This window comes from Danio rerio, chromosome 1 (assembly GCF_052040795.2).
Source record: "Danio rerio strain M-AB ecotype USA chromosome 1, GRCz13ab, whole genome shotgun sequence".
Lineage (NCBI taxonomy): Eukaryota > Metazoa > Chordata > Actinopteri > Cypriniformes > Danionidae > Danio > Danio rerio.
This window is the reverse complement of record NC_141021.1, coordinates 36359341-36379962: the sequence shown is the minus strand read 5'-3', so window position 1 is coordinate 36379962 and position 20622 is coordinate 36359341. Positions and strand designations below refer to the sequence as shown.

Here is a 20622-nt window from a genome sequence, read left to right as displayed (position 1 = left end):
GAGGGTCAGGGTTGCCAGGTGTTTACAAATTGTTGATATAACATAGAACACGACGAAGTATCATATAAAGCAGGGATCACCAAACGTGTTCCTGGAGGTCCGCTGTCCTGCAGATTTTAGCTCAAACCCTAATCAAAAACACCTGAACAAGCTAATCAAGGTCTTACTAGGTATTCTTGAAACACCCAGGCAGGTGTGTTGAGGCAAGTTGGAGCTAAACCCTGCAGGGCACCAGACCTCCAGGAACGAGATTGGTGACCCCTGATATAGAGTTTAGTTTAATTCTTTCAGAATCCGATTGTATATAATGGAATATTAACACAAATACACTTTATCAAACCGTCTCAATCAAAGTGCCAGAGAACGAATCAATACAGAAAGATTTGGCAACAGTGGACTTGCCTATGGTTAAACATGAACAGCGCCTCTTGCGGACGGAGAGGTAACAAAATTTACTCTTTTTGACCATATACATTTTGTAGCTACTTTTCTACAATTCAAAAATTATAATTCTAAAAATCGTTAAATAGTAAACATTTCTATCTGCTAAAAATATGTAAGTGTAATTGCCTGTAATTGAATTGCAGGCAAGCTATTTGTATGTGTGTACAGTAGGCCTACTATATTTGTATATAAAAAGCCCAAATGAGAACTTTGCCTAATTTCAATAATAATCCACACTGAATTAGTCTCAAATTTTAATACTGTTAATTGAAATTTGGTTATGCGCTGAATAAAAAAGTAATGTTGCCATGTCTGAGTTATTGGAGGTTTTTTATGTTATGGAAAGATAAACTTTTGCTAATTGTGAGAACCCCTATGCATCAAATAAATGTTCAATGAATATGCAGCATCTGAGACATATCAGGCAAGCAGTTACTTTACCAAGTAATACACAGCAACCCTCACCCAAAAAGTGTTATAGGCTACTTGCTATCTCCAACACCTCAACTCAAGCCAGGGTAACGGTGGCAAGATCAAGATAAGGGTTTATGGCCCTATCATAATTTAAGTTCGCCTCTTATCTCTTTGAAACAGACCAGAGGAAGACAAGACACAAAGACTTCCTTTTAAATAAAATTATATAAATTAAGACAGACGTGTATGTGTATTAACCAGCACATGCGCAAAACAGAATTCATGTCACTATTGTGTTTGTACAATGCCCTTGGTATTTTATACTATCAATGTATTTTTCATTGACCAGATCAGCCTCCAGTAGGTGTGGCCTCTGTAGAAGGTACATGCTACTATTCTGTTTCCAACAGTTAAGACTAGAAACTCTGAAGAGATAGACAAGAACAACACAGGAAGGAGAGTTGTGTACTGGCCCGTGACCATGAGGACACCATGTGCTCCAGAAAGAACTTCTTCCATCAAGTCAAGAAGAGCACTGCTGAAGTCATTCCACACTCAACAAAGAAGAACTTCACCACCATTTATTGTACCAAACAAGACTTCATCCAAGGCTGTATTAAACTCACAGAATGGCTGAGAAATATGCAAGTATACACTTTACCTTATGATTTAGATTAAGTTTATAGGCCGCTTTGGTGTGATGGTTTTTCAGATTTGTGCTTGTGCTTGTTCATTCATTCCTCTGCTTCATTTTGTTGTCATTTATGCATTTTCACATATCTTTTACGCTTTTGAATGTACACTTGATTGTGTTTATTTGTGTTTTTTTTTTTCTCATATTTTGTCACTTTAGCTTTAGTTAAGTTACTTTAACGTTTATGATTTCTGCTAGATGAGATGGTTTCATGACATAATGATTTCGATGTCATATGAGACCAAGGATAGTTGTAACATTTTTTTACATTTCTCTCTACAAGGGTGTAGATTTGCTTTTGATATTGGTGGGGACCTAATTTGACACCACCCAACCCCCATCCCCCAATTGTAAAATTTAAATGTAACTCTACATTTAAAATGTAAAGTTAAAGTAATGTCTGACAAAAAAAAAATGTAGTTTAGTAAAGACCTCTGTTTACTAAGGGCTTATTTGTGCATTACCACCGCATCTGAACACATTTTTACAAGTGTAATATTGCCATTTATTCACTTCAAGCTAAAAGATGACTTTAGCATGTTCTCTTCCTTCTCAGAGCATGCAAACAGAACAGCACATGTTCAATTATTCACTTAAAAACTTTACTAAATAATAATTAAAAAACCAAATACAATTAGTAATAAAGACAACATTAAATCAAGCATGTCTTGTGGTGCGAAAGTAAATTTAGATGATTTTACTTTGAGAAGGAATGAATGCAGACTTCTGGAAAGGAGGAGGTATATGACACAATAACTATTTTTGCATCAATTGTTGTTTTGTCATAATCGCTGTGGAGGCCAAAATCAAAACATTTTTTTTTTTATTAATTGCACCTCCATGGTTACTATTATAAGCAAACTTAACTTCAAGTGACTGATTCTTTCCTTTGAAATGTAGCAGCTTATGTCTATGTCTCGCCTGAGTCTTGCACAGTAAGCCTAATTGGAAAATTTCCACAAAGCATTATTTTATTTTGGAGGCGATTAAATTATTGATGGGGACATTTTAGTAATCTGTGGATATTGGTGGAGGCACGTCCCCTCCGGCCATGCTAATTAATTCTACACCCCTGATCTCTCTCTATCTTTGAGTGATAGATTTGAAAGATTTGATATCTTTTAAGGAATTGTTTTCTTTGCAGCACAAACAGAAAAAAGCGACAAAACAGGAGAACACTGAACACAATCTACTTTTGGCTTTGAGGTCTGTCTATTTCAAGAGCTATAGGAATACTGAAATCAAATCATTTAAATACCGCTTTCAGTTTACTTGGTGTTGGTGGTAACATTTCACTGATTAACTAACCAAAGGTTTTGTTAATCTGGAGTACAGTAGAAATTAACTTGCTCATCTTACAGCCAGCAGCTGAAATATGTTCACCAACTTCATGCATTAAAATTCTAAGCCAGATTTAAAACTTAGTCTGGCCACTGGTTCTCTGGGCTGTTTCCTTTTTCGTCTCGCTTGACGAAGACTTGTGATACACATTTGGTATTTCATTGGTAGTTTTATTACAGGGATGACATGGTAGCACTGTCTCCTCACAGCAAGAAGGTCATTGCTGGTTTAAGTCTCGGCTATGCATTTCTGTATGGAGTTTCCATGTTCTCCATGTGGGTTTCCATTGGGTGCTCTGGTTTCTTCAACAGTCCAAAGACATGCGCTATAGGTGAATTTAATAAACTAAATTGGCCATAGTATATGTGTGTGTGAGAATGAGTGTGTATGGGTGTTTCCCAGTACTGGGTTGCAGTTGGAAGGGCATCTGCTGTGCAAAACATATGCTGTATAAGTTAGCAGTTGACTGCTGTGGCGACCCCTGATGAATAAAAAAGGGACTAAGCCAATGGAAAATGAATGAATGAGTTTCATTTCATCTCTCTTGCAGGCTGTTGAGAATCATTGATCTGTTTGTGTCTGTTCTGGACTGATATCCAGTGTTTTGTCCTGTTAATGTTTCACTGGACACAGCGGAAACTCAGTAGCTTGGTTGATCTGTTATTGTATCTTTCTGTAAAGTGAACTAAGAGCCAGACAGGGTATGTCTGTTCAAAAGCACACTTATCCAATTCTTGTGCTGTGATTGGCTGTTGTTGACCTCAAAGATTTTTGCATATTTGTTTTAGAGAAATTTGATATATTTGTGGAATAGTCTAGCCTATGCACCTGCATAAATTATTCCTCTGGTCTTAAACTTTTCTTGATAAAAAATAAGGTAAACATACTTGTTGTTTTGGCAGTCTTGCAACTGAGACAATACAGACGCATTAAAAAAAAATCAGTGGTGGAAAAAGTAAGTGTGAGGTATGAGTTGACATTTATGCATGCTGTGTGCAGTAGTTTTTTTTTATGTTAGTAGGTGAAAATTGCTTAAAAAGGCAAACAATGCGTGTGCTATTTAAAATCTATCTGATCATAATATATACAGTGCTCAGGAGCATAGACTACACCACATTTTGCAAATTATTATTTTTTTATTAATTGATCAGTAAATGTAGGTCAAATTTGTTGGTGCATTTGAGATTTAAAATATTTTGGTCACCAACCATCTTTAGAAATGGAAAAAACAATACATTTAAATTCATGCATTAATACATAAATTCATTCATTTTTTCTTGAATTTTCTTTTTTTTAAATTTGGTTTAATATTTTTTCCCAACCTTTAAAAGTGGGTGTACTAATTTTGGACCGTTATCATGTTATTTTTTTCAGATTAGCTCCAGTTTTGGCTTCAGTACTGACTAATCTAATGTATATGCACATATATATTATTGTATAGCTTTTTATAGAAAATATAATATAATCATATACGCTGAACACTGTACATATTATCATGGGAAAAGCAAATATCCAAATCAAATTGTGCCTGGCTAATTAAAAATTTTAGTTATAAAGGGAAATTTCTTACAACTTAAAATTAAATGACACTACAATAAACAACCAAACTCAACACTTTTTAAATGTGTTTATTAATTAGGACCAAAAAAGCTCTCGATATATAAACCCAGTCACCCAATCCAATCATATACTATTTAATCTCTTCAAACATTTACAGAAGATATAAAACAAAAACTGAATAAATAAGACTGGTGCTGCTCATCTGTGGAACAGCTTTAAACATGCCTCTGTCTGAGACATGAGTTAGTCCTTCTCTCGAGTTTCTTGAGTTACAGAGAAGACACTTCAAATATGTCATGACAATGTTCAATGAGGCTGTGTGGCACATATACACTCCTCTGTTAACAGGAGAAACTTCAGCCTTAAAGACTCGGCCTTTCCAGCAGCACCAGCCTGCTGTTATGGCCAACAGTTCTTTTAAGTTTCTGAAAAGAAGTCACAGTCCTTCATTTAAAGACTTCGTGTCTTTAACTTTTCCCAAGTGTCTTGAAGTTTATAACATTTGTAAAAGATGCAATCAGTATTTTTACAAAGGTTCACATATCAAGTTTGGATTTAAAAAAAATAATAATAAAAGAACATACTTAAAGTGTGCTTGCAATACTTTGAGTGTCCTGCAAGTTTCCATCCATGCTCAAAAAGCAGCATGTAATACTGGTAGACACCTGACCCACTGTCACTACTTTAAACCTTTATTAACCATCACAACATTTGCACTTTTCCTTTTAGAGTAGTTTTTTTACTCTTAATTTGTAGTGTTAGGGTCATTGGTGGCCTCTTAAACCCAGTAATTGAAAAGACAAGCAGAAATGACAAAACAAGGACAGGAAGAGTCAACAGAGGCCAAAAAAGCATCTGCTGTGCATTTTACAGAAAGACAAACATATTCTTTTTTTTTTTTTTTCTGAAAAAGCAGACAATTACGTAACAAAAATATTGTAACCCTAAGTCTCAAAAAGACTAATGATTTGTTAAAAAACAAAAACATGAGCTTTAGCAATAGACCTGCTGTAAAAAAGCAGCAGATAGGTCACACAAGACTACAGACAGGGATCAGTTATTTCCCATTCAGTTCCATTTCAAGATGCTGATAAAGATGTTAAGCACATATGTAAGAACGGTGATTGCCTACAGCAGCGTTGAGCAGTTTTCGCCGTAGAAAAGGCTGCTTCTCCAAATTCAGGAGGCACCTATAAAGACAAACACAAAATATTTAGCAAAAGCTAAGCTAAGATAACCTTAAGGGGTTTAAATTCTCCCAGAAAAGAAAATTCTCTCATTAACAGAATATAAAGTTTGAAGTAGGGCTGCACGATTCTGACTGAAATGAGAATCAAGACTGCTTTTGTTTTGCTTATAATCAAGATCATGATTTTCTCATAATTCTGTAGATGTGAAATAAAGGTTAATATGAGTAGGCTATTATTATTGTTATTTCTCAAACATATTGTAAAACAACAATGATAATCTTAAGCCTATGTATAGGTCTACTGTTGGCTAAAATGCTACATTTTGTTTAGACTTTCATAAGTGATGGCATCTGAATACAACTATTCATAATTCTTTCATCTGAGATATATGCTTGCAATCTGTGATTGACAACATTATTAGATCATTTTTTTACTGGTAAAATGAAACATTTGTCATTGTCTAATTCCCTTTTGCATTATACTTAACATTATATAGGCTTGAGTACTTATACTGACCCAGTAATCATTTATTTTCATGCACAACACTCTGGGTTTGCCATGATAGAAAAAAAACATATCAAATGTTTGTCGTAATCATGACTCTAAACTGTAATATGATCATTTAAATGAGATGCGTGCTTTCTGTTTCACTTTTACTGTCGAGTGTGCCTACGTTATAGCCGCCATCACTCTGCGAAAAAACATAAATGCAAATCAAACATACGTGCAAAACTTCCCGCTCGACTCTCAAACTATCTTTCAGTGCAACAAACTAAATGTTATTTACAACTTTAATTATTCACAACCTTTGCAGGTTCTGTTCACTAAAGTAGACGTCATTGGCAGGCACGCATGCGTCCTCTCGGTAACATCTTCTCACCACTGGCTTGCATGGTTCGGGACTTGTAGAGCTGCGATTCGATGGATTTGCTCTTTGGTGTTTGGACTTTCAGCAGAGAAAATTAAACCACACTGAACTGAACTGAACTGAACTAAACTGAACTTCAACTCTGAAAACTGAACTGATACAGCTTCAATTTACTAGAACTTCTATGTTAAGCTGCTTTGATCCACATCGTAAATGTGCTACAGATATAAAGATGAATTGAATTGAATAGTAAGCAATAAATAATAATGACATTTTTGGGTAAATTATTATATCTTGTAAATACAGTGTGTGACACTTTTAACACCTGAGCAATGTGTATAAAATGATGTAAAGACCTTTATGCTTCTCTCCTGACCTTGAAAAAAATATTGCCTGAATCATAGAAAGGCTGAATTAAGATCGTGTGTAGAGTCGAATCGAGAACACAATCTCTTTTTTTCAATTAATCATGCAGCCCTAATCCAGAAAAATAACCTAAAACATTGTCAAAATATTTCTTAAGGCTTGTGTACACGGGAATGGTTTTTGTTTGCGTTTATCGTCAGTGTTTTTCCAAGACATTTTTTCAGATTTAAACCAAAACGATTTTCATTGGCGTCGAGCAGAAAAGTGCGCAAAATCACTCCTTGTTGTTAGATGGCGCTACACAACATTAACTTTTGACACCCGCTTGTAACACAGAAAAAGCAGACAGAAAGTTGACACACTTGTTGGTAAAAATACTGGGGATTCGAACAAGCATGGATGGTTCTAGCAGCAGCTCCAGCTCTAGCAATGATGAAATGATTATTGTTCACCAGTGCAATAAGCAGCTCCACGTTCATATCACCTCTGGGCATCTTCTTCAATGTGCACTCACATTGATATTTTACTGTTTGAGCGCCTCCAAATGCTGTTTACTGTAACTTCAGCAGCTCAGTGCACGTGAACAAATTTTGTATGTTTAATCAAATTTTCCGTCAAGATTTTCCGTTAAATTTTCCGTTAACAGCTAAAAACAACGTGACTAAATAAAGAACGCCAATGTGATCGAGCACACCAACATGCAAAACAGCTGGCGTAAAAGCGTATTTTTTTAAGAAACGCCTCACGCTCGATTCTTTATATTTTTTTTTGCTTTGACGCGCTGCGTCAATCTGGAAAAATGTCTCGAAATACGCTGACGATAAACGCAAACGAAAAGCATTCCAGTGTGTAAGAGTCTTAAGACATTAGTAAACAAAACTGTTTTTTGGTGCACAAAAGTGTTCACAGAGCTTCATATAATAACAGTGGAACCACTGTAGTCGCATGAAATATTTTGACAATGTTTTAGGTTCTTTTCCTGGACTTCAAACTAGGGCTGCATGATTAATCGAAAAAAAGATTGTGTTCTCGATTCGACCCTACACACGATCTTAATTCAGCCTTTCTATGATTCAGGCAACAATTTTTTCAAGGTCAGAAGAGAAGCATAAAGGCAATCGCACAAGTCTTTACATCATTTTATATACATTGCTCAGGTGTTAACAGTGTCACATACTGTATTCATAAGATATAATTTACCCAAAAATGTCATTTCTGTCTTAATGTAATAATTTATTCGCAATGTTTGCTTTCTATTCAATTCAATTAATCTTCATTTGCCTGTGCACCAGGCTCTTTCTGTTTTTCATTAAGCGCCATACAACATCAAGGAGTGATTTTGCATACTCTTCTGCTCAACGGCAGTGAAAATCCCTTAGGTTTGAATGCTGAAAAACGTCTCTAAAAAAAATGCAGAAAACGCTGACGATAAATGCAAAGGAAAAGCGTCCCAGTGTGTTCGAGCCTTGATTAGTGGAAAAGGTTTTGATGCGGCACATCAAAAAAAAAAAAAAAAAAAAAACGAGCATGAGGCATTTCTTTAAAAATGATGATTTTACACCTGGTTTATTACGCGTTGGTGTGCACAATCATATTGCTGCCCTTTATTTAGTCACGAGAAGTTAAACGTCAATGGAAAATGTGAGCAAAAGCGCAGTCCCGGTGTGAAGGGGCATTTACATATTAGATCAGAGTGTGCGTTTACTACAGGTAATATAATGCATTGTCGTGCCAGTAATAAGCATGCACACTGATGACCTGATGAAAAGTAATGCGAACAAAGTATTTTTTACAGTTTCATTTGAAAGTTGACAATATTTTTGGTTCTTTTCTGGACTTCAAAAATATCAGGACTGTTGCCGTCTATAAAGGACGACGGAGGTGATTGGATGAATAATTAATAACAGAATTTCCTTTTTTGGGGTGAACCAACCCTTTTAAGATCAAAAATGAAATGATACTTACTTTCATCATCTGAATCGAAACCAAAGAGCGATGTGCATTTGTCCTTGTGTTTTTGCAGCTCTTCCTCACTGTCAAATGACTGAAAACATCGAGAGCAACGTTGCCTGGTAGGCGGTATTTCTGGAATTGACACAGTGCCTGGCAACTTTGAGCCCACCTGGAGTTCCTTCCAGCGTTTTGGCATGCTAGTGTAAGACTCATCAAGATAAGATGAGGGGAGAGGTCGAATAAATTGTTTATTTGTCTGTTTTTTTGCAGCCGGTGCTTCTTGCACTTTAATGACTGGATCTGAAGGTTTCTGAGGAACAACTTTATCAGTCTCATCATGCCCATTAACAAGGCTGTGGTTCTTGCTACTGTAGTTTACAGAACTTTTATTGAGAACTAAAGGTTTTTCTTCATCATCTTGTTTTCCTGATGAAGAATCCTTCAAAATGGTTGTAGTGAGCTGATTGACTGAAGACTTTGCTGCTGCCACCGTACCATCTTCTAGTCTTGCATGAACTAATGGTTCAGATTCTTTACACAGGATTGATTTGGTTTCCAAATTTGGATTTTCTTCATAATGCAGTTTTTCATGCTTATACAGGAGCATCATACTCTGAAGCTGCATAGAGCAGCCAGGAAAGCAGCACATTGCTCTCAATGGAAGATGGACTAACACGTGTTCACTAAGCTCCATGCGCGTACGGAACCTCTGCTTGCAGCCATAATGGTAGCATGGGAACTTTAACTCGCCTCTGTGACTCATCACATGATCAAAAAAATGCTGAGGGTTACATATCTTCCTGCAACAGTAAAGACATTTTTCCTTTCCAAAGTCATAAAAGAACACAAGCGCCTTCTTGTCACTGAGATGGTGAGAGAGCACATGTGAAAGGACAAGTATTGACTTTGCACTAAATGTGCAAATCTCCACAGGACATTTGACTTGTGTGGATGCTCCGGTTCTTTTTCCCTGGAATGGTGTGGAAGGCACTTTTGACTTTTTCTGAGTGCCATTTTTGTTCTCCACTGCATTTACTTCCTTCTGTACTGTATTACTGTCTTTGGGTTGCTGATTCTCAGAACTGACTTCTGGACTGCTTATTTTCCTTCTTTTTACAGCATCTCCATCCTCTTTTTGCTCCTCAGGCGCAATCTTCTTTTTCAGCACAGTTTTCAGCATTTCAATTGTTCTTTTCGATTTTGATTTGATCTTGTCTTTTATTACACCTGCATTCTCAGATTGACATTTGACAATGTCCTTTTGACTTTCTTTGTCTCTTTGAATTTCTGTGCCTTTTTGACTTTCTGAGCATTCTACATTCTCTGTTTTTACTCTGATTTCATGGGGTACTGATGTCTGAGCAATTTCATTCGAGAGATTTGTCTCAGATACACTCTTATCTTTCCTTTTCTTTCTGATCACTCCATTTACCCTAGGAGCGGAGTTGCTCTTGCTCTCCAAGTGGTTGTCCTTCGGAGTTGGTGCTTGTATAGTCTTCGTTCTTTTCCATTCTAGTCTCATTCTGAAAAGCTTTTTGTTCTCATCTCTGGACTGAGGTCTCTTAACTAATACCCTTTTTAAATGCCTTTTCTTCATCTTACTAGCCTTTTCCTTTGGTTCTTTCGTTGCCTTTCCAGGATCTGAATTTTTAACTAACCTTGTCCGTAGTCTTACTTGATCTGAGTTTTGCCCATCCTTGTGCATATCTGCGATGTTCAAAGTACAGTTTAACCTCATTTTAATGTTTCTAAGCTTATTCCGAATGGGCGGACGGCCACGTTTTACCCGTCTCTTTTGAACACGCTGTGAGCTGGTCTCAGCTGCTTTCTTAGGAATGTTTTTATTTAAAAGTCCATTAGACTGTTTCAGCTGCTGAATGTGGACTTTAAAATGGACTGATGGGCTGCGCCCATGAGCGTAGCGTTTGTGACAAAACATGCATTTTTTTTCGATCCGATGATGCCACAGTGCATGACGTAGAATGTGTGGGAATTTTATTTCTTTATTGCAATAGCTGCAGTTGACTGAAAGCTGGCAACTTGTGTCACTTTGGGGGATACGGTTGGCTACAAGATCATCAACAGCAGCATTCATTTCCGTTATCTCCTTGGTTCTTGGTGGCACCACTGACATGTCTGTACTCTCAGGCACAATTTCAGATGAAGCATAAGTGTTAGCCACTGTATCATCAGGGAGCACTGCAACTTCAGTGAGAACTGGAGGAGCCTCCTCGGGAAGACTGGTAATGTTTTCTGGTGTACTATCAGATAGAGATATTGTGGCAGCTGTAGTGAGACTTGTCCCTTCTGCAGAAATAGTGTCAGATATGGTGGGAGTTGACAATTCAGGTTCATTGTCAACATTAGTACTTTCTGGAGGACTAATAGGACTGTAAGGACCATATAATGGAAATTGCATGTCTGTATCTTGAGGGCTTGAAAACTCGCCAACTTTTGGATCTTCTGTGCATTCCTTAACTGGCTCTCGAATGGCTTCAACAGAAGGGGCTGTTTCTGCTGTTATAGCTGGGATTGGTGTAGACTTAATTTCGACAGACTGTTTAACATGTTCAACAACTTCAGGGCTCTCTGCAGGTTCACACAGTTGCTCTGTAGCCACACTTTCTTCTTTGGATTCATTATGGTTCAGCTTAGCTTCTTGCTCTCTGGGTAAACTGTTGAATGATATTTTTTCTAATTCAACAGGTCTTGAATATGTGTGGAATTTTCGAACCATAGAAGGTCCCTGCTCCCGGAAAACAAACTCATCCTTCATCCTCAAGTCTTTTTTGCTACGTGGAGGAGATTCTGCAGACAGTAACTCGAGAAGAGACAGAGCACTGTGAGGCCATTTTAAATTCTCTAGAGATGAGGTTTTGTCAGTACTTTTTTCTGTCATGTGAGGAGTCTCTGCAGAAACCTGTGTGGCCTGAACATTAGGAGCGATGTCAACTTCATTATCAGGGTAGGAAAATACCACTGTGATTTCACTGACTGGTGGCTCAAGTAAAATCTCCCTCAAAATATGTGACTCCTTTGGTTTCCTTCCTGGCTTCTTGACTTGTCGTGGCTCACTGTTTTCTGATTGGCCAGCTAATTGGTCCAAAAGCCATTGTGGCTTTCTTCCCTTCCGTTTCAGTGTGTTCATCTCTGTCTGTCGAGAGCGTCTCTGATGCCTGCTATTAAGTTTCCTCTCATAATCCTTTTCCAAGTCCAGTTGCCTAAATGAACGTCGAACTGGACAGGCATCTGAATTTTTTACAAGTCGTGTGCCTGGCTTTCTTCCCCGTTTTTTGCTTGGAGTTTTGGAGGATGCATCTTCTGAGGGAAATTTAACCCACATTTTCATTGATGTTGTTTCTTGGTCAATATGACTAGTATGATTTTCTGCTTTACTGACAGTCCTGTCTGTGTCGTTTGAATGACACTGACAACATCCCTTTACACAGTAGCTTGGCAACCACTTGTCCTTTTGCATGATTTCACATAAAGCTGCTTTGCCAACCTTATCACTCATTAGCTTTAAACAGTTTGTCTCAATGTTGAGAATGCTCCAGAACTCAGGGTCAAAATACAGGTCTTTTTTAAGGATCTGGAGAACCTCAAATCGTACACTGTTGCCCACAAGACCAGTGTCTACATGGTACTGTTGATCAGGGTGGATATACAAGAGGAACACATTCTTGTATGATTCAACAGTTCTCTCTTGAAAGAAAATGAGCAGTGCACAAGCCCTACAGACCTCAAGGTCATTAGGGAGCAAGTATGCAACAGTTTTGTAGAACAGTGTCTTGGTGGCTGGATCATTTTGAAGGTCGGTCTGTAAGGCTCGGGCACAAAGCTCCACACAAAACTCCCGGCCATCTTTTCCAAACTGTCAAAAAAAATAAAAGGAAGACAAATTATTTACAGAAGTTCAAAATAAAATGATAAAATGACAATTACATAAACACAGTCATACCATAAATGTGATCATACTATACACATGCCTTGCTTGTGAAAAAAATATCGTACCTCTGTCAAAACCACCTTCATGAATGGGAAAATTGCTTTTATGTTGGTGGCTGAAAGAATCATTACTTTGCATTCCTCTAGAAAGCCCTGCTTAGAGATGTTCAGCCTCATGTAGAGTCTGCTCCATATGAAGACCAAATCCCTAAAGAAAAAAAAAAAAAAAGATTCAATATAAAGGGAGTACATATACTGAATGCAACTTCCTTTGTAAATGTTCAAAGACCTTACCAAAGGTAGTACATGTCTCCTGTCTGGAGCTTTTGGGATAGGAAGCTTTTACTCAGCATCAAAACAGTCTCATCTTTCTCCTCATTCTCCATCATGCAGAGTATCTCAACAGCATCCTTGCCATCAATGTCTGCCATCTTTACATAAGAAAAAATAAGTCAGACATTTACCAACACGTTTCATATATTTATCTAAGATGATTTAAAAGCTCAAATAGCACTATATTCCCACACATAGTAAACTAAAATGGCCTCAAGACGAACACCGCAGAGTAGTGGTACCACTGACATTTTATTCTACAGATGGTGGCACCACTAGCATCTGGTTTAGTTGCACTAGGGTATTTACCAACACCATGTTTTGTCAGCTGGAAATGCTGACTGTAATCAGATTTCTTTTCCACCAGCTGTACAAAAGAAGTCTAATAAGTCCAATCAATTTATCCATAATAACAAGTGCCTCACATGGCTTGTAGGGTTGAATAAAGACTGTCCTTAGTGCATCCATTCCCTTTTACAAGGAATATATATCCACACATATTAAAATCTTTTAAACAATTTTGTGCAACCTCTGGAGAGTGCAGTCAGTGGACTGCAATTGTAGAGCTGGCAAAGGCAAATATAACTAAATTTGACTGAAAGAAGAAAGTCACATACAACTAGACTGTCCATGTGCAATGACTCCCAGCAATGCTGCCATTACAAATCATTGAAACCAATAAGTCTCTTATTTTATCTATGCCTTTCTGATGAATTCAGTTATCTTGTATTATATATATGGTATATTGTAGGGAAATAACACAATCCAGAGACAGCAAGCAATAAAACATATAAATGGAAAATATAATATTTAACAAAAACTAAGAAAAATAAAAAGCATAAAAGCTGGAGAATGTTTTGATGCTCTGCATTTATGCAATCATCAATTACAGAAAAAATACAAGTGATTTGTAACTTACAAGCTAAATAAATTCTCTCTTACCTCCTTGTTCAAGCACTGATGAAGAGCTGCTTTCCAAAGACAGATGAGGTAGGCTTGCTTGTAATAGAGGTCCTTTCCAACGACAGAATGCTGGATGCATCTCCTTGTCAGTGCCAAAGCCTCAGGAAGCCTTTCACATGCCACCAGGTAACGCAAACGCAGCTCAAAGAAAATGGATGCTTCAGAGCTCAGATATTTGTCCACTGCAAACATGAGAAAATGAGACTGAGTTGCAATCAAGCACAATACCAGTGTAGGAAATTCAATGCAAAGCTTACTTGATCACAGTTAAACAAAAGCATGACTGACTGACCATCTTCTTGTGGTAACTCTGAATCCTTAAGAATGGCCTCGAGTACAGGACTTGCCCAAGGTCCTCCATCTTTAATGATATGTCTAACCTGCAGAAGGTAAACATTCTGGTGGCTCACAAGGCTCGCATAGCAGACCTAAATAAAAAAAAAAGAAAAGGAAAATAGTCTTCATTTATGTTATGCATTTTTTTATTTAATTAAATCATGTACTGTACATAGAGTGAAAACCTTAAACACTGACAGTCCAGTAAACAGACCTCTACCTTTTCCCCGTAACAATAATGGATGTAGTTACCTGGAATGAGTCTAGAATGTCTTTTAAAGGATGCTCGATGAATTCATCTTTTCCAAAGAACAACAGCAGTTCAAATATACTCCTGCAAACAAACAAACAATAGAAAGAGATTGTTTAATAAACAAATAAAACAAAGTTTATTTAGACCTCAACGATATGTTTTACATAAGGATGAAGAGATTTTCATTAGTTATTTCTGTTTTTTTCTTCAGGCTGATAAAGTGTATATTTTACCTTCTGTAAAATTACAGTAAATTGGAATGAAAGATAAAATGACTAGACAGTGTCTGGATTTTTTTTGTCCAGAAGTGCAGACAGGATTTCAGGATCACCACAACTGTTCTATTTTTGTATAGCTTGTCATGTTTAACTGAGCTGTGCAATATAACAATATAAATATATTATATGGACAAATGTGTGTGTGTGTGTGTAGTTGAAGTCAGAATTATTAGCCCCCATGAATTATTAGCCTCCCTGTTTTATTTTTTCCCCAATTTCTGTTTAACGGAAAGAAGATTTTTTTCAACACATTTCTAAACATACTAGTTTTAATAACTCATTTCTAATAACTGATTTATTTTATTTTTGTCATGATGACAGTACATAATATTTTACTGGATGTTTTTCATGACACTTTTATACAGCTTAAAGTGACATTTTAAGGGTTAATTAGGTTAACTAGGCAGGTTAGGGTAATTAGGCAATTCATTGTATTACAATGGTTTGATCTGTAGACTATTGAAACAAAATATAGCTTAAAGGGGCTACTATTGGGGCTAAAAATGGTTTTTTAAAAATTAAAAGCTGCTTTTATTATACATACATACATACATATATATATATATATATATATATATATATATATATATATATATATATATATATATATATATATATATTATTATTATTATTATTGCCAAAGTAAAACAATTAAGACTTTCTTCAGAAGAAAAAAATATGACATACTGTGAAAATTTCCTTTCATTGTTAAACATCATTTAGGAAACAATTAAAAAAGAAAAATAAATTCAAAGGGAGGGCTAAAAAGTTTGACTTCAACGATAAAAGTTTAAATGTTTACTCTGTTTTACCATTCAAGGAGAGTTCAGTATTTTCCTTTATGCAATTAATTAGAATGTTATTTATTTACTTGTCAGACAGGGCTGTCATTTATCTATGGATCACTTAAAATGATTGTTTCTTGAGTCTACCAGTACTCAAATTGTTCAAACTACTTATTTAAAATAGTTTTTTATTATTTAAATTTTAAAACTAACTTAATTGTTTTAAGCTCAATCAACTCAGATGTGGAACTCAGCATTTTTTTTCAGAGAATGTTAATTCTGTTAGCAAAACAAGTCAAATATAAAACTTGTCATGTGCATTTAAATGCCTGATGTTGTTGTTTGGAAATGTACAAAAACTACACAACTCAATAAGTTCATAGAAACAGCCTATTGTACAATGCACTGATGTTGTAATGCAATTTCAAAATACTACATAAGAATGTGTTTGAGATTTAAAAAAAAAGGCTTTGGGCATCTCAAGGCTCATTTATACTTCTGCGTCAAGCGCAAGCGTTTGCTACTGCACAGCCTACGCGTTGACGCACAGCCCTACGCCGCTACATCGCTAACGCGCCCCCTCTCAAAAATGTAACTACACGTCGCGTAGCGCAAGCTCTGTGATTTCTCGGCTTGGTAGCGCTGACAAGTGGGTGGGACCGAGAGCCACGAGAGCCGGATGGAGCGATTGTTTACAAGTGTGGAGTCCTTTAAATGAGCTCCAGATGGAACGTTTTGATTTGCGTTTACCTAATGGTTAAAGCTGTTGCACGTTCGCCGGTTCCTGCCTCAAAATGAGGGAGTTTGAGCCACTTGTACATTAAGAAAGCGTTATGAAAAAAAAAAAAACACCGGCGAAAAAACTCAACACAGAGCAAACTATACATCTCACTGCCAACTAGCATTTTGGAAGTGTTATTGCAGAGGGACAGAACCAGCGCGCAGAAGTATAAATGCACAGCTACGCACGATGCATGCGCCGTGGGTTACGCCAGTCACTTGACGCAGAAGTATAAACTAGGCTTCACAGTGCACTGATGTTCTTATGCAGTTTCAAAAAACAACATGAACATGCTTAAAAGTTGGGTGAAATGTCAACTTATGCAAAAAAGAATGTACATAGTTTAACAGTTAAAGTTTATTGGTCAGTCATGCAGTACTCTGACCATCGCGCCACTGCTGACAAACAAATTAAATGTATAGATAAATCTTAAATGAGAAGAAAAATAATTATAAACAATATATGAATATATGTACAGGCTGATTATTAATAGCAACCTGTACATATATTCATATATTGTTACATATACACTTGTAATCATGTTTATCTATCCCTGTAAATATATTCATATATTGTAACATATACACTTGTAATCATGTTTATCTATCTGCACACTACTGATTATTAATAGCAACCTGCACATATATTCATATATTGTAAATCTGTTCATAGCTTATCCAACCTGTATATAATGTTCATAGTACATCCATCTGTAAATAGCACCATAGTTTTCTATAACTGCACTTTATAACTTATTCCTGTATCCTGCACTTGCTGCTATTGCACTGCTGGTTAGACCTAAACTGCATTTCGTTTCATTGTACTTGTACATGTGTAATGACAATAAAGTTGAATCTAATCTAATCTAAAAAAAAAAATAATCCAATGTGAGGAAATAAAAGGGACTTTTAGTCGACTGAAACTGGACTAAATCTACAATGAAGACTAAAATACGATTAAAACCAAATACCATTTTGGTCGAAAATCATTCATGTTCATTTTTGTTCAACTTTTTTGTTTTATTTAGAAAATGTATGTTGTTGTTGTTGTTTTTTTTTGTTTTTTTACTGTAGTTAATAATGTCTTTTCTTGGGCTACCAAAATCTGCAGAGTGCCAGGGATTTTTACATTTTGCACTGCTTTGATGTAGAAGAAAACACAGATAACCTACAATTAATAATGCAATTGGGGATGTGTGGTATGAAGGTATATTTCATTGCCGCGGAATGAAGTGTGTACCGTAAAATACGTTTTTATTCCATGCATACCCTGAAATGTAAATAAGTGGCAGTGGCCAACCCATGCATCATGCGTTAGGCTGAGAAAGATTCTCCATGAAAGACTGGCAGTGTTGCCAATTGCTTTTTACTTTAAACAGAAAGTGATCACAGTTTCAATATTTTTTTCAAGAATTGTAATTGTGTATATGTTTTAGTTTTATCTATATTTTCATATTTAATATTTATTTTCCTGTTATACATAATGAGATTTATCTGTGAAATATGTTACTTGGGAAATGTTTAGTAATAAGGTCTGTCCACATAAAACCATGTTACATGCAGTGGAAACTGATGTTCATTAAAAATCTTTTTTTGTTTACTATATTTATATGGTTTAATATAAAATACTAAATAATCAAATAAGATCCCATTTTCTGATCAATATCATTCCAATGAACATTCAGAGTAATTTCACATGGACACCAATACTCTGACTTTAATACGCTTAAGACAATACTCTGACTAACAGTCTACCATGTAAACAGCAATGTTTGATAAATCCAACTAAAGCCACAATGAAACTAAACAGAAATAAAATTAGATGTGGAGAACTCCTATTTTAGTGGCATTATTGAAGTGCAGTACAGACATGAAAACCATCATCATCAAATTATCAAACTTTAACCGTTTTGTAGTACTTTTCACCGCATTTTGCGACAGGATGCACACATGGCAGTTGTCAGGTGTTTGACGACAAACAAATAAGAATGGCAATAAGCATGACAGCACATTTTTGGTGTGAGCGGGAAGTGATGACTATGCAGAGAATTCTGGAAGAAATGAACATTATTAAGTGCCTTGACTTTGCTGCAGGGGCTAAATAAAAAGTTGGTGAAATGAAAAAAGTGACCTGTTGATTATGAATTTGTTTTCATCATCATCTGTTGCCACGCATAGTGTGAGAAATTAACTGCAGTTGAACTTGTCACAGAATTATAAACAAAACCATGATGAACACAAACTCTTTTTGCATAAAATGCAGAGAAATCTAGCATCAAATGGTGACGTAAGGACAATAATCGAACTGTTTACTATAACATGCAAAACAAGAACATGAAAGAAACATTCAAAAAAGCAACTCATGTAAACACCCTAATCATATTATTGTCTTATTCCGATTAAGGTAAATAACTAGATCACTGATGTCCATGTAAACACAGCATCACAAATGTGTGTGGTTTTAACTACAGCTCTTGTCTCGTAGTCAGAAAAATCAAGTCATCCTGTGACATATGGACTAATAAGTGAATTTTAAAGTGCTGTTTTCAAGAATGTGCATGTGCTGGCGGAATAACAGTGTGACAATGCAAAGCACATAAATAAAGCAAAATTACAAGGATGTAAAGTAGCTCTTTCATTTACAGCAATAACCAGACAATATTTGAATCTCAAACTTTTACTTAGCAAATGTATCTATCCATCACCTGGGTAACATTTCAAACAATATGGTTTACACCATCATTGCTAGCTACTTGGTTAGTTTCTCCCACAATGCATTAAACTAAGGCAGTTCTGCATCAAGTTGTATTATTGTTTGGGAAATACACGCCTGTTTGATTATCACCATTCTTTAAAATGCCTTCTTTTAATTCACATTTTGAGGTTTAGAACAACACACATGTAAGAAAATGATGACTAATGTATCAAGCGAGTCAAGCTTTCAGCAACTTCAAATAAGATTTAGAAGCAAAAGCAGAAGTGTATACTCACAGGGCCAGACTACTCAGAGTATAGCGAACATGCTCACACTCAGGAGGGAATGATGCTACACCCTGGACAAAAGAGCATAGGGCACTCCGCAACACTTGGAGCTGGGGAAGAGGCACTTGCCATCGTCCAGTATGCTCCACTACCAACTAAATAGGAAAAAGAGAGCGAGAAGAGAAATAATAAAGAAAAAAAAAACGGTTAATGAAGATATCACTGTCATCATGTGCTCTTAGAAACAGAAAACATTACTGTCAAGGAATGTTATGGCGTTTGTTTATGATCACGTAAATCATTAGCATTTAACGACACGACTTGGTGATAGAAGTTAGAACATCCAACAAACTTCGGTACACATTCATAGAAAGTTTATATTTAGATAATAGGGGATGGATTAACTAACCTTCCAACCATTCCAGAGGAAGTTAAAAGCTGCTTAGCAACTTTTGAATACAAATCAGGCGATTTAAAACCAGCCTCTGTAGACACTAGCTAATGAGATTTTAACCACTGCTAACACTGACAGCATAGAGAAATTGTATAAATTAACACTCTATTATTATATATAGTGATTTCCCAGACTGAGTTTCTGTTTTATTTTTCTAATTCATAAACTCGCTGGTAAATCAACTCTGATTAAGAGTGCAGGAGCTGATCTTTCGCAGCCTGCTTGTTTTGGAATGCAACTTAGGAATGCTAACCGTTAGCCATTTAGCAGGCTAATGAAGCTAATTTTAACATACTGACAACCCCCGTTTAAGAAATAGTGATTAGAGATTAACCATAACCCTACTGAAATCAATCCCTACATTTTTTGAAGACGCATGTAGATATGAAGGTAAAAATACAAGAAGATTTGGGCTTACGGTGTCTGTATACTGGGGGAGGGGAATCTGCTGACATGCTGCTAACACTGGTTAGCACATCACTGCTTGCTTTTTATAAATAGCGTGCAAACACCTTCGTCCAGCCTGTCATCTTACCTCACAAAACCGTTCACAGTACGTCTTACTCTGGAGCCCGTGTTCGTCGCTTGCACTAATCTTCAACAAAGTCTCCAGTTCTTTCTTAAACCTGTCTAACTCCAATTCACTCTCTTCTTCCGCCATACTGCTTGTCTAAACCAGC

The 20622-nt window shown here is 36.3% G+C and overlaps 1 protein-coding gene and 1 long non-coding RNA gene across 4 annotated transcripts; one reads left to right on the top strand and one right to left on the bottom strand.

The window, feature by feature from the left end:
- Positions 1 to 7: 7 nt before the first annotated feature.
- LOC147846904 (uncharacterized) lies at positions 8 to 5365 on the top strand. 2 transcript variants are annotated; one of them, XR_015476682.1, is made up of 3 exons: positions 8 to 442; positions 1208 to 2233; positions 2275 to 5365. It is a non-coding gene; the product is annotated as an uncharacterized LOC147846904 (long non-coding RNA). The 2 variants fall into 2 exon arrangements; XR_015476683.1 differs by having other exon boundaries at positions 35 to 442; positions 1269 to 2233.
- On the bottom strand, positions 4506 to 20619 carry znf654 (zinc finger protein 654). Of its 2 annotated transcripts, none has more exons than XM_087237325.1 (9): positions 20478 to 20619; positions 19498 to 19643; positions 14663 to 14744; positions 14367 to 14502; positions 14054 to 14256; positions 13073 to 13209; positions 12845 to 12986; positions 8843 to 12704; positions 4506 to 5643 (listed from the first exon to the last, which is right to left on the bottom strand). In XM_087237325.1, exons 1-9 carry the CDS (start codon positions 20601 to 20603, stop codon positions 5633 to 5635), a joined length of 4845 nt encoding a protein of 1614 aa, XP_087093451.1. In that variant the 5' UTR covers positions 20604 to 20619; the 3' UTR covers positions 4506 to 5632. The 2 variants fall into 2 exon arrangements, 1 of the variants encoding a protein (XP_087093451.1); XR_015476681.1 differs by lacking the exon at positions 4506 to 5643 and adding an exon at positions 7610 to 7691 and having other exon boundaries at positions 8299 to 12704.
- Between the last annotated feature and the right edge of the window lie 3 nt (positions 20620 to 20622).